This window comes from Dreissena polymorpha, chromosome 15 (assembly GCF_020536995.1).
Source record: "Dreissena polymorpha isolate Duluth1 chromosome 15, UMN_Dpol_1.0, whole genome shotgun sequence".
NCBI classification, from domain to species: domain Eukaryota; kingdom Metazoa; phylum Mollusca; class Bivalvia; order Myida; family Dreissenidae; genus Dreissena; species Dreissena polymorpha.
The window spans coordinates 38,499,113-38,512,911 of record NC_068369.1 but is presented as its reverse complement, the minus strand read 5'-3'; the positions used below and the strand labels follow the sequence as shown (position 1 = coordinate 38,512,911).

General features: G+C 37.5%; 1 protein-coding gene across 1 annotated transcript in view; it reads right to left on the bottom strand.

The window, feature by feature from the left end:
- Positions 1 to 13,799, bottom strand: part of LOC127859696 (uncharacterized) — a 99,099-nt gene that overhangs the window by 37,759 nt on the left and 47,541 nt on the right. Inside the window, exons 29-33 of the mRNA XM_052397202.1 lie at positions 13,237 to 13,356; positions 12,786 to 12,899; positions 12,129 to 12,191; positions 10,900 to 11,085; positions 10,358 to 10,499 (exon numbers count right to left, since the gene is read on the bottom strand). Coding sequence (XP_052253162.1) covers positions 10,358 to 10,499; positions 10,900 to 11,085; positions 12,129 to 12,191; positions 12,786 to 12,899; positions 13,237 to 13,356 — 625 coding nt within the window. The remainder of the gene's footprint in view (positions 1 to 10,357; positions 10,500 to 10,899; positions 11,086 to 12,128; positions 12,192 to 12,785; positions 12,900 to 13,236; positions 13,357 to 13,799) is intronic.

The following is a 13,799-nucleotide window of genomic DNA, read 5'->3' as shown; positions in this document are numbered from 1 at the left end:
AGGCACTTTAGGTTCACGTACTGCTTTTATGTCAGTGTCCAAATCATCTGCACAATACTCTCCCTCTAGGGAACTTAAAGTGCTTTGTTTCTCCAACACTCTCTTCTAACTCTTGCTTTTGCTGTAATAGTCGTCTTATTTGTTGTTGCTTGAGCTTTCTCTTAGCTGCTTTTAATTTTTCCGTTTTATTTCTACTTGCAAGTTCATCCATCATTTGTATTTCTCTCTGTTTCATGTCTTCTATCTCCTTCTTTAATTGCTGTACTACTTCACTTTCAATACTATTTTTGTCATCTGAGTACGTGTCATCATCATCTGTTATATATGTATCTCCCTCCTTTTTAATTCAGGCCTCAGAATTCAATCTGTGAATTTGATCCACATTGCCATGTTTCTTTCTATGTGACATTTTCAATTTGCTATTTCCTCTATCATTATGATATTCATGATTAACATCTATGTTCAGTAGTTCATCATCACATTTGTCGACATTATAGTTCCTCTGAACTTTCAACCTGTCACCACGATCAGTTACAACATGCTTCTTGGCTTTGCTGTCCAGCCATTTTAACTCCTTGTCAACAGTGTCTGTGGTACTCTCTGAACAAGTCTCTGAACGTTCCAATTCACTTTCATGGTACCTAATGCCCCTACTGATATCATCTATATGTCCATATTCATCTACCGTTATTATAGATCTGCTCATTTTAGCATTGTCTTTATATCTCACGTCATCTCTTTTATATTCATCTGTGTTTATGTCCTTAAACTGTGTATCATAACCACATGCTCCTTCTTGTTCCATGCTACCATCAGCATCTTCCAACGCATCAAATTCTTCGATTTCTAGAATCTGTCTTTCCAACTGCCTTCTTTTTTCTTTCAGCCTTTCAATCTCTTTGTCTTCTCGTTTTATTCTGATTTCTTCACATTTGCGTTTTTGTAGGTCTTCTTTTTCTTGTCGAGCCTTGGGTCGCATTTCAACCACTCTCATTCTCTGTTTTTGCAATTCTGCTAATTGTTCCTCTTCAATCTCTTTGTCTCTTTGTTTAATGCTCGCGAGCTTCGTTCTCTTCTGAATTTGTCTCTCTTTATTTTCAATCTCTAATTTCAATTGTTCCCTTCGCATCAACCTTTTATCTCTTTCAGATGAAGGATTATCCATGATTTAGCTCCTTTACAGACAATTATAACTATATTTAGAAACTTAAATCTAATTTAACTTCACTTGACTTCAAAACAACACTTCACTTGTACACTTTACTTGTACACTTCAATCGAACACGTTATTTGAACACTTCACTTCACTTGAACACTTCACTTCATTTGAACACTTCACTTCACTTAAACAATTCACTTCACTTCTCTTTAATAGTTCATTTCATTTGAATACTTAATTTCAATTCACAAATCACAATGCACAATTCAATTCAGAAATCACAATTCACAAATCAATTCACAATTCAATTCACAATTCAAATCACAATTAAATTCACACTTCCATTCACAATTCCATTCACAATTGAATTTACAATTAAATTCACAATTAAATTCACAATTCAATTCACAATTCAAATCACAATTCAATTCAATGAATTTAATTTAACATAACCTAATTTATTTTAATTAAATTCAAATCAAATAAACTTAACCGAATTTAATTTAATTCAAGTCATTTCATTAAACTAAACCTTATTTAATTTCATTCCATTCACTTCAATTAAACTTAAACTAATTTAATTTAATTTAATCTTCTTTAATTTTATTTAATGTAATTTTATTTTATTTTATTTTTAATTTAATTAATTGAATTAAACTTAATTGAACTTTATATATTACATTACTATATATAAAGTAATTCAAACACCCAAGTTCATCAAGTTCACTAAATTTATTTTATTTTAAAACCTACTGAAATCAGATTTAATTTAAAACAAATCAGTGAAATTTATTTTAACAAAATTTAAAGTATCTAAATTATATTTAGGTTAAAATGTTTTCAATATAATTTAAATCAAGATGATTAAGTACAATTCAAAATCTTGAAGTCTTATTAAAGATTATTAAGTTGGCAATTGTTAATTTATTTTTTGTTTTATTTTTTTTTTGTTTTTATTTTATTATTGTTTTGTGATTAATTAATTGAGTTAATTTAATATGACGTTAGTTTTATTTCTTCAATGTAAATTCTGTTTATGTATCACACGTTTTAAGTTAAACCTATATTTATATAACCGCTGATGTTTGTACAATCTAACCAAACATATGGCACACTACTCCAATTTCAACTTTGTATACACACTAATAAGAAGTGCACATACAAAAATGCGTAACGATGTAAAATATACCGGGTATATATACACAACACAAACGGTTTAAAATACGCGATATAAAAAACAACGCGCGACCTTGCAAGGATTTGTTCGCATTATTCTCTAATTGAACGTTAAACATGTGTTGTATTTATCATTGAAACAGTTGGATCAGACCTCAATCAATGCTAAATAATATATTTAACGTTCAGCCCAACCCGTTTAAAAAAATACGCATGAATTTATACAAAGTCACACGTATCTCATTTTTCTGATATAGGTACATATCAATTAAATCATTCTGATATAAATTGCACGAAATTTCACCTTCAAAATGTCACTAGAATGATTTTACCACTTACTCAATATTGTGTACACAACTACGCTACCTGACCGATACTCTATTGTATACGGAATAGTTTATGAATGAAACACAGTGAGATGAAACGTTAGTTGTCATGTCATGCAGGGCCAGATTTATATCCTATAATTAGTGCAGTGACCAATTTTCACGTTCAGTAAAAAAAATCCTAAAAATATTAATACAAAAATATAAATAACATCATACAAAGGAATACAAATAATGCACCCGTAATTAATGAAAATATTACTTAAATAAAACTTAAAACACTAATGAATTTATCAAATAGAATTCACAATTAAGTGTCAAATCACTTAACGCAATAATAATACACAGTCTGGTCTTCAATCCATCGACGAAAAGCGTGATCCTCGGACAAGTGCACTAAAGCGTAGTGGTACCGGTAATCAGGAATGATGTGTATGAGCTCAATTTCAAAGCATGCTATGTGTTTTCACAATCTTATCACAACCCGGGATTTAATGTTTATGGTCGGTCCATGGACAATTCAAAAATGGCCATACAGAATACCTTCCTCGTAGAAGTCTGTATTCTTCTTTTGGAGTGCTCCGAAAACGCTCGCTGTCTTGCTGCTAGGGGAAGTCACGAAGAATTCACGTTGGGCGCCATTGTTGCCGGCCTCGCCAGCCGTAGTGGGTGGAGAATAAATACCAACAACGGTTGATGTTTCTAAGTGTAATTTCCCCGTGCAGACAAATAAATATGAATAAATCTGCAACAATAGCTTAGAATTATATAACGAATATAAATGGATTAATGTTAAGGAATAGATAATCAATCATTTCAATATAGCAAACATATAACAATGCAATCAATACAACCGCATCGACATGTTTAACAATACAATATTATTTCAAAATAATAATAATAATAATAATAAACATAATAATAATAATAATAATAGTAATGATAATAATAATAATAATAATAACATAAAATACCTGCAGATGTATTTATAAACAACTGCTAAATCAGCACATTCAAATGGCGTCTAGCTATCTGACCGTCGCTACCGCTTTTGGACAGTGGCGCGAAAAGGATTATCAATCAAGTGCTCGTGCGCATAAACGGTGTTAGCATGAAGTATAACAATAGTGGTTAAACACTACTAATACTACAACTACAATTCTAATAACAATTGACTATGCCTACTTAAAGATAGTGGCTTTGAAATATAACATCGATTTAATCAACCTATGACATTATAATCACCCTATGACATCTGTCTGGTTAGATAGACCTAAAGATCTCCACTCTCTTACTTCCCATAGTTCTAAGATGGAACAAGGAACAGAAACCGAAGTTGACAAACTAGGCATGGTAAGCAAAAGCTTATTGATGTCTGGATCCTGAACCGGTAATTCTGAAAATCCAAACCGGAAGTCGGATCAGGTACAGGATGCTTATTGCTTCGAGTGCGTTCCTGAAGTTAAGGCTCAGAGAAATCCTTAGGCACTTTCCATATTTCTACTCGTTTAAGAATCGTTTTATTAACTGATTCCAACGATTGAAACACAGATAAAACAGAAGAGCCAATCGGAAGGCGTATATCAACGCGGGAACTCGCCTTTGTAACCCTGTTAGGATCAAATGTACGAACTAATTGCTCAGTAACCGAGATCGTCGAATTAGTAGACACCTCCACAGGTCGTGAACAATAATCTTCGCCAAGAGTCTGAAACATCAGTTCATAGATCTGATTAATAGATACCAAATATTGATCAGTATCAATGTCTGCATCTGAATCAGGCACCAGCGATGTGCAAAGAATCCGTGGAAACACAGGTAGGGATAATAGGAAGATTATCCTGCACCATATTGTGATTCTCTGGTAAAGATGAATGACCATCCGCAAAGTTGAAACACTGATAATTAAAACCGGGAGTCGACAGTATATTATCAGAAGTGACAGGTACAAATTGTCCAAAGGAATCTTGAACCCATAATGTGTCACGAATAGACGGAGTAGCAGCGTACACGACTAGGAACTGTAGTAGAAACCCACGGTGCAGACAAAACAGCCGTTGTGGTGAGATGAACACCAGAACTGAAGGGCTGTGAAATAGACCAGTCACTGCAACATGTGTTGATGTCAAACTGGAAACTGGTAAATTAGGTATGGAGACATTACAATCCGAATTAGGATAGTAATATGAACGATCATGAAAGTCGGAACGACAATGCCTACTTGAACATTATCTACGACCTTTATCCCTGCGATGCCGAGAGCTAAATAGGCTGCGACGGTAATGACGTCTCCTAGAGTATTGTCTCCGTGCGGATCGAGATGATCGGTAATGATCATAACGACGCCGGGAATGAGGACTGCTCGATGAATAAGAGCGTGTCCGACGTCTAACCATATTGTCGGCACTAGTCGACGACAAAAATGCATTCGACGACGACGAGGTAGAATAATCCGATGAAGGATAACGACGTCTGTTTCTGATCGTTGACCGGTGACCGGCAACTGTTGACCGGTCAATGACCGGTGCATGTTGACCGGTGCCCGGTGAACGGTATTTTTGACCGGTGACCGGTTTTCGGACCGGTCATCAGTGACAGATGACCGGTGACCGGTTCCATGGACCGGTGACCGTTGACCGGACCGGTCCCCGATGACCGGACCGGTCCCCTGTGACCGGTGCCATGGACCGGTGACCGGACCGGTCCCCGGTGACCGGTCCGGTACCCGATGACGTACCGGCCATATCATGACCAGTGTTGTCACCAGATAATGACCGAATGGCGGCTGCCAAATGGTCTGGCATTGGTCGATGTCCTTGACCAATGCCATCGGGCAAAGACCGGCTGACGGGTGTCGGCATATGGTCTAATGTTGTTCGACTTTCTAAGAAACTTAGCGTAGTGCTATCTCCATCTTGCCGTGGTCTGCAAAGTCACCGGGCATTTATCATCTGGTGAAGGTTCATCTGCCCGTTTCCTGCTCAGAAACGTTCTGCGACGGATTGCTTTCTGCCACGTCGCATCGTCCCACGAACTGCAAACAGAGCATTTATTATCAACAGTACAAAGAGTACATGATAAACAAGTCTTGTGGGTATCCCACGAAGCGTTTACATGAAAATATATAAATACAAGAATCTACGAAAGAAAACAGTGCTTAATGAACAAATTAAATGAAATAAACAGTTAAACAATGTATATAGAGAATACTATGTTAGTGTGATTGTGTACTTAAGTTTATCCCACGAGTGAAGAAAGGTTACATGGCGAGGCTTGCCGAGCCTTGTAAGCCTTTCTGAGACGAGTGGGATAAATATAAGTACTGTACACAATCACACTAACATAGTATTCTATTTATCCTACAATATATATTTTATTTAATTTATGCAATTCAAATAGTAGTCTTAAATTGATAAAATAAAAGCAAAAAACACATTAAATTTACTGAATCAAACATTGCGTAGTAATATTAATTGTGATATTTCCCGTTTACGAAACTCGAAATAGTCCTTAAGAATTCCACGCAAAAGAAGAGAAACGAGACAAAATATCACTATACTCCTCGATTCAATTTTAATCAGCGTTCCAAATGTAACACACTCAAGTAGAACACAGACGGTTGTGTTCAAACTACAATTCTTGTTTAACCACTGTAAAATACCAAAAACAAACATGGCTGCCATTTTGAAATTTACAAAATGTGTAGACACCTGCGTGAAGCATGATTCAGCATTTATCCCCGCCGATATTGTTAATTTCAATCTATAAACAACTCTTCTTTTTACACACTTTTAACTTACTGACATACAAAGTAAAACATCTACTGGTTATTGTTCTACTCACCGAAGTTGTGTAAAAACCATGATTATTTTCGTAAAGTTTAATTTGCTTCCATGACGAGTTAAAATTCTGAACATATTTCTTCATCGCAATCCATCTTTTCCATTTAAAGCACTGGATGTAAGCAGGCAATTCTTTGTGGATAGACATTCTTTGATCGACTGACAAAGGAACGACTTATTCATCAAAGAAATTACCCTTTTAATTCAATATCGATTTCCTTCAAAATTCAAAAAGTTAAAGAACAATGCACTTACACTTTTTTTTAATTTAATCTATCAATTGTTCAACAAAACATCGAGTTATTAGAGTACATTCGACATTTTAACGAAATCGAAAATGGAGTCTCAACAGTTTCATTCCAGTTTTATATCCCGACACTGTTATTCACATTCATAATATGATAATAATCCATCGTAAACACACACAATAATCGTTCGATGCTTAAAAAATATTGAATTGTTTCATTCCAGTTTTATATCCCAACACTGTTATTCACATTCATAATATGATAATAATCCATCGTAAACACACACAATAATCGTTCGATGCTTAAAAAATATTGAATTGTTAAATAAAAACCCTCCAAGTCCGAATTTATGTTTCCTTAAATCCAAAGCGTCTAGCTAATTACGTCATTTAAATTACGTCACACGAGATACGTCATAAATTGCGTAGTCAATTGAATGAAAATAAAAATACGGAAAGCTGGTTCTTCATAAATTTTAGTGAAGAACCAAAATAGTATTATAGTACTCAAAACCTGTGCCTATCTATAATTTAGTAAGAGTAGTAAAGTAAGATATATATTATAGACGTTAATACACGGCTCAGCCGGGCCGGGCAGTGATAATCGGCCCCAGGTCGCAAACCAGGGTTATGACCCTGCGGGCCGATTATCACTGCTCGGCCCATCTCAGCCGTGTATTATCCTCTAAATAATCCATCGTAAACACACACACACTCGTTAACCCGTTAAACGACTGCGTACCCAATGACCTGAATGACGCAATCAGGGGTGAAAGGCCCAAAAAAGTAGTCCCTATGTACATGTTCTTAAAATAACCGTGGAGAAAACCTTATCTAAAAATAACCGTTGAGAAAACCTTATCTTTTCTTTATGAGTCGTATTTGTTCTATAAAATCATTTAGTTGTAGGATAAATACACTGTACAATATAGTCAATTACTTGTTGACTAAAAGCACGAAATGCACGTGCTCAAGTACATAAGCACATACAAAAACCCGGCAAAGTCTGAAAATCAATTATTTACAACAAAATATTACGAGAAAAGATTTCTGAAGAGAGCAGAAACGATAAATTCATCAATTTCAAATCCAAACAACCACACAGAAGTGAATAAAAAGACCACATTTCAAAGACGAAGAAAAATGGCGATCTGCACGGCGTTCTCCTGAAAAGGAAGATGAGTTGCGGTTCTTGATTTCAAGTTAGGTTACATTGTACTATGTTTAACCTGATCTGTTTTCAGTTGGATAGGTGGCCGATTCCCGGCACTTGAAGATTTATGGAGGAGCTAACCCACCTTGAAAAGATATAGCTAGGGATAGCAGGTAACGTATTTATGATATTAAAATTAGGTTTATGCGGAAGTGTTGTCACTGATAAGCCAGTGCAAAATGCACCGGCTTATCTGGGACTACACTTAACGCAAATGCATTAAGTCCTATTTTTCCAGAACGTGGCTGTAATACATGTTAATAACACTTCCACTTACGTGTCCCAACAGTTGTTCATGCAGAGCTGATAACACTTCCACGTACGTGTCCCTACAGTTCTGCATGCAATAACACTTCTACGTACGTGTCCCTAAAGTTGTGCATGCAATAACACTTCCACGTACGTGTCTCTACAGTTGTGAATGCAGATAATAACACCTCCACGTACGTGTCTCTACAGTTGTGTAATACATGTGAATAACATTTCCACGTACGTGTCCCTACAGTTGTGCTGTAATACATGTGAATTACACTTCCACGTACGTGTCCGTACAGTTCTAATACATATGAAAAACACTTCCACGTACGTGTCCCTACAGTTGTAATACATGTGAATAACAATTTCACGTGCGTGTCCCTACAGTTGTTATACATGTGAATAACACTTCCACGTACGTGTCCCTACAGTTGTGCATGTTAATAACACTCCCGAGTATGTGTCTCAACAGGTGTGTAATACACGTGAATAACACTTCCACGTACGTGTCTCTACAGTTGTGAATGCAGATAATAACACCTCCACGTACGTGTCTCTACAGTTGTGTAATACATGTGAATATCACTTCCACGTACGTTTCCCTACAGTTGTGCTGTAATACATGTGAATAACACTTCCACATTCGTTTCCCTACAGTTGTGTTGTAATACATGTTAATAACACTTCCACGTACATGTCCCTACAGTTCTAATACATATGAAAAACACTTCCACGTACGTGTCCCTACAGTTGTAATACATGTGAATAACACTTTCACGTACGTGTCCCTACAGTTGTAATACATGTGATGACACTTCCACGTACGTGTCCCTACAGTTGTGCATGTTAATGACACTCCCACGTACTTTTCTCTACAGTTGTGTAATACAAATGAATAACACTTCCACGTACGTGTCCTACAGTTGGGAATGCAGATAATAACACCTTTACGTACGTGCCCCTACAGTTGTGTAATACATGTGATAACACTTCCACGTACGTGTCCCGACAGTTGTGCTGTAATACATGTGAATAACACTTCCACGTATGTGTCCCTACAGCTGTACTGTTATACATGTGAATAACGCTTCCACGTACGTTTCCCTACAGTTGTGCTGTTATACATGTGAATAACACTTCAACATACGTTTCCCTACAGTTGTGCTGTACTACATGTGAATAACACTTCCACGAACGTGTCTCTACAGTTGTGATACATGTGAATAACACTTCCACGTACGTGTCCCTGCAGTTGTAATACATGTGAATAACACTTCCACGTACGTGTCCCTACAGTTGTAATACATGTAAATAACACGTCCACGTACGTGTCCCTACAGTTGTGCTGTAATACAAGTTAATAACACTTCAACGTACGTGTCCCTACAGTTGTGCTGTAATGCACGTTAATAACACTTCCACGTACGTGTCCCTACAGTTGTAATACAAGTTAATAACACTTCCACGTACATGTCCCTACAGTTGTGCTGTAATACATGTGGATAACACTTCCACGTACATGACCATACAGTTGTGCTCGCAATAACACTTAAACGTACGTGTCCCTACAGTTGAGCATGCAATAACACTTCCACGTACGTGTCTCTACAGTTTTGCATGCAATAACACTTCCACGTACGTGTCCCTACAGTTGTGTATGCAATAACACTTCCACGTACATGTCCATACAGTTGTAATACATGTGAATAACACTTCCACGTACGTGTCCCTATAGTTGTGCATGCAATAACACGTCCACGAACGTGTCCCTACCGTTGTGCATGCAGATGATAACACTTCCACGTACGTGTCCCTACAGTTGTGCATACAATAACACTTCCACGTACGTGTCTCTACAGTTTTGCATGCAATAACACTTCCACGTACGTGTCCCTACAGTTGTGCATGCAATAACACTTCCACGTACGTGTCCCTATAGTTGTAATACATATGAATAACACTTCCACGTACGTGTCCCTACAGTTGTGAATGCAATAACATGTCCACGTACGTGTCCCTACAGTTGTGCATGCAGATAATAACACTTTCACGTACGTGTCCCTACAGTTGTGCATGCAATAACACGTCCACGTACGTGTCCCTACAGTTGTGCATGCATATAATAACACTTCCACGTACGTGTCCCTACAGTTGTGCATGCAGAGCTGACACGACTTATGGCAGTGTGTGGCCATCCAAACCGGATTGTTGTCGCATTCTCCTCGGGACGCCCAGATTTGACACTTTGTAGAGTTCGTGTATATATCGTTGCAATAGAAGTCTGTAACATAAAAAATACATATTTTCCATATAATTCAGCGAAATATCAGTGTATATATCGTAACAATAGCAGTCTGTTACGTACAAAATATATACTATGTACCATATAATTCAGCGAAATATCAATTTATGGATCTGATATTATAGAGTGCAGAATTTTCTGACTGTTCAAGCCTTGTTTGATCAACGAACATCCTGCTTATTGCACAGTCCTTTCAGCAACAATAAAACTTGTGTACAGCGTTTAAGTATTTATATTTATATTTCTTTTGAGTTTAAGTTTAAGATAAACTGATTCATAAACGAGTCATACGACGTCACTGCCCAACGAAATTCAAACTACATTGGGTCACTATATTTATATCATATATTTGAAGTAGCAGCTGGATGCATTATCTTACCGTTGTCCAATGTCGACCAAATGAAGTCCATTTCCAATTCATCCTTAAAGCTCGCCAGGTCGGCGCCGGAAGCAAATCGTCGGCATTTGTGCAGTGCCTGGGTCCAGTCCGTCTTGTCCTGTACGACTAGGTAACACGACTTCTCATACGCCTTCCAACCATGCTGCGGGCAACCCAGGCCCGTGTCTAGGGAAATAAAAACACAGGGACATGAACATCCGGCAATACATAAACGATACATCTGGGGTAATGAAAACACAGGGACATAAGCATCCGGCAATATATAAACGATACATATGGGGTAATGAAAACACATGGACATAAGTATCCGGCAATAATAAACGATACATATGGGGTAATAAAAACACAGGGACATAAACATCCGGCAATACATAAACGATACATCTGGGGTAATGAAAACACATGGACAGAAGCATCCGTCAATATATAAACGCTACATCTGGGGTAATGAAAACACATGGACATAAGCATCCGGCAATACATAAACGATACATATGGGGTAATGAAAACACATGGACATAAGCATCCGGCAATATATAAACTCTACATCTGGGTTAATAAAAACACATGGACAGAAACATCCGGAAATTTATAAACGCTACATCTGGGGTAATGAAAACACATGAACATAAGCATCCGGCAATATATAAACGCTACAACTGGGGTAATGAAAACACAGGGACGAATCGGGAAATATACAAACGCTACATCTTGGGAAATGAACACGTGCGCATCGGTATCAGGCGGTCATAAATAAAGCGTAACAAATGGGGTAATGAGAACACGTGGACATTGCTATCAGGGTATAAATAAAGCGTAACACATGGGGTAGTGAAAACACGTGCACATCGGTATCAGGCCATAAATAAAGTGTAATACGTGGGGTAGTGAAAAAACGGGGACATCGGAATGCGGCAATAAATGTGGCGTATTTCCAAGCATTTAAATATCGGTCTGGGCTTATTCAAACATATCGATTTTATTAACATATCGCCGAGAAATCCGATAATGTCCAACTGCATGGCGATTTGATATACCAACAAATTAGTCAATCCATTACGGGAACACAACATATTTAATACCTAAAAGAAATATTATGAATTTACGGTTTACATTACAGTGAGCGTTTCTAAGATCAAAGTAAATGTGCAGGGTTATGCCAATTCCGAGTAAAATTGAAAATGAGACCCATCATGTTTAATACATACCCTGCTGAAGCGGCCCGGATGTTGGCCAGGATGTCGTGGTAATTGAAGCCTCATCTTTAACTCCTGCCCCAGACAACAGACACAAATTGATAGACATTATATACACGATCACTATTTGCATTGCTTGAAAATCTATGACATTGACATATATAGCATATACAATTATGTGATTATTAATTCATTCTAAACCCAAAACAACAACAACTCCATATCGCATAACGGATGTTAATATTCTGACTGGTTCTGAAAACTGTCCTTGGCGCGCAGCAATACCTTTAATCTTCATCCATAAATCAAATAGTTCTTATGTTTTTATTGTTTGAATAAACATATAAGAACGCATACATGATATTAATCGCGCTATGGGAACACGGACTTAAACGCATGCGCGTAAAGTATCTTCACAGATTAGCCTGTGCAATCCTCACATGCTAATCAGAGACGACACTTTCCGTTGTTATTGTATTTTCGGTTTAAATAAATTATTTTCTTTACGAAAATCTATTTTCTTTACGAAAATCCGGGTAAGGCAAAAAGTGTCGTCCCTGGTAAGCCTGTGCGGTCTGTACAGGCTAATCTGGGACAACACTTTACGCACAAGCATACAACATCGTTTTCCCGAGCGAGGCTCATGTATGTTGATAAAAGATTACTCACCCGGTTTCTTGCAAACGAAGTGATAGTTCTGGTCACACTCGTCTGTCGCCCACTGACTGAAGTTAGATGATGGTCCGGTGATGAGGAAGGCACATCTTTTGTCATTCGGCTCATCTGAACAGACATGCGCAGAAAGTAAAAATTGCGACTGATATCAAGTTAACTCTTAATGATATAACCACACTTAAGCATTTCTTTAGTACATACCCGTGATGAATCGGCAGATTATTAAAAAATATTAGGAGAATAATAAAATTATTCTTATTAAACTTTACAGTCTTTCACATTAAGGTTTTTACATTTTGATCGCATTTTTTGCATTTCAATAAGTCGTTCATGGAGTGCATGATCCACCGCATGCACTGTCTTATTCCTGTTTTGCTGCTCAGAGCTGAACTCGAAAGCCCAACTAGCATGACCATGTCTACTACGACCCAAGTGTGTCTGTTACCGGGTGCCCAGTTGAAGTAGGCCAATGGGGACCCGTCCATCCAGCGCCAGCCTTCCTCGACCCCTGCGGTCAGACCGAGCCAGTATCGCGTCTGAACTGTCCCGTACTTATGAAGGATACCTGGAACACCGGAGGATTAACTAATGACTTAAAACTAATAACTAAAAACAAATAACTTACAACTCATCATACAGTGGGATGAAGCCGCAGCAAAGTTGTAAGGTCTACGGAAAGGTGTGTAGTGGTTGACGGAAAAGTGAGCAGTGGTTCACGGAAAGGTATGCAGTGGTTTACAGATTCTAACAAGAACCGGCACTCTATGCGGTATTAGGTATTTAAACGCATGTTTACTGCCAAAACTATCAACTTTTCAAATACGTGTTTGGCTTAATCATCTGATCGCACTTAATATTTGACAAATTCATGAAATGTTCTCATTCGATTCTATAAAATCATTACCAAACAATGAGGCATTAGAAACTGTTTGATGTTTTGTTTGCCCCCTCCGCCCAACATCAACGGTTATGGTATTATTCATATGGATGGTAACGAATATCCGGATT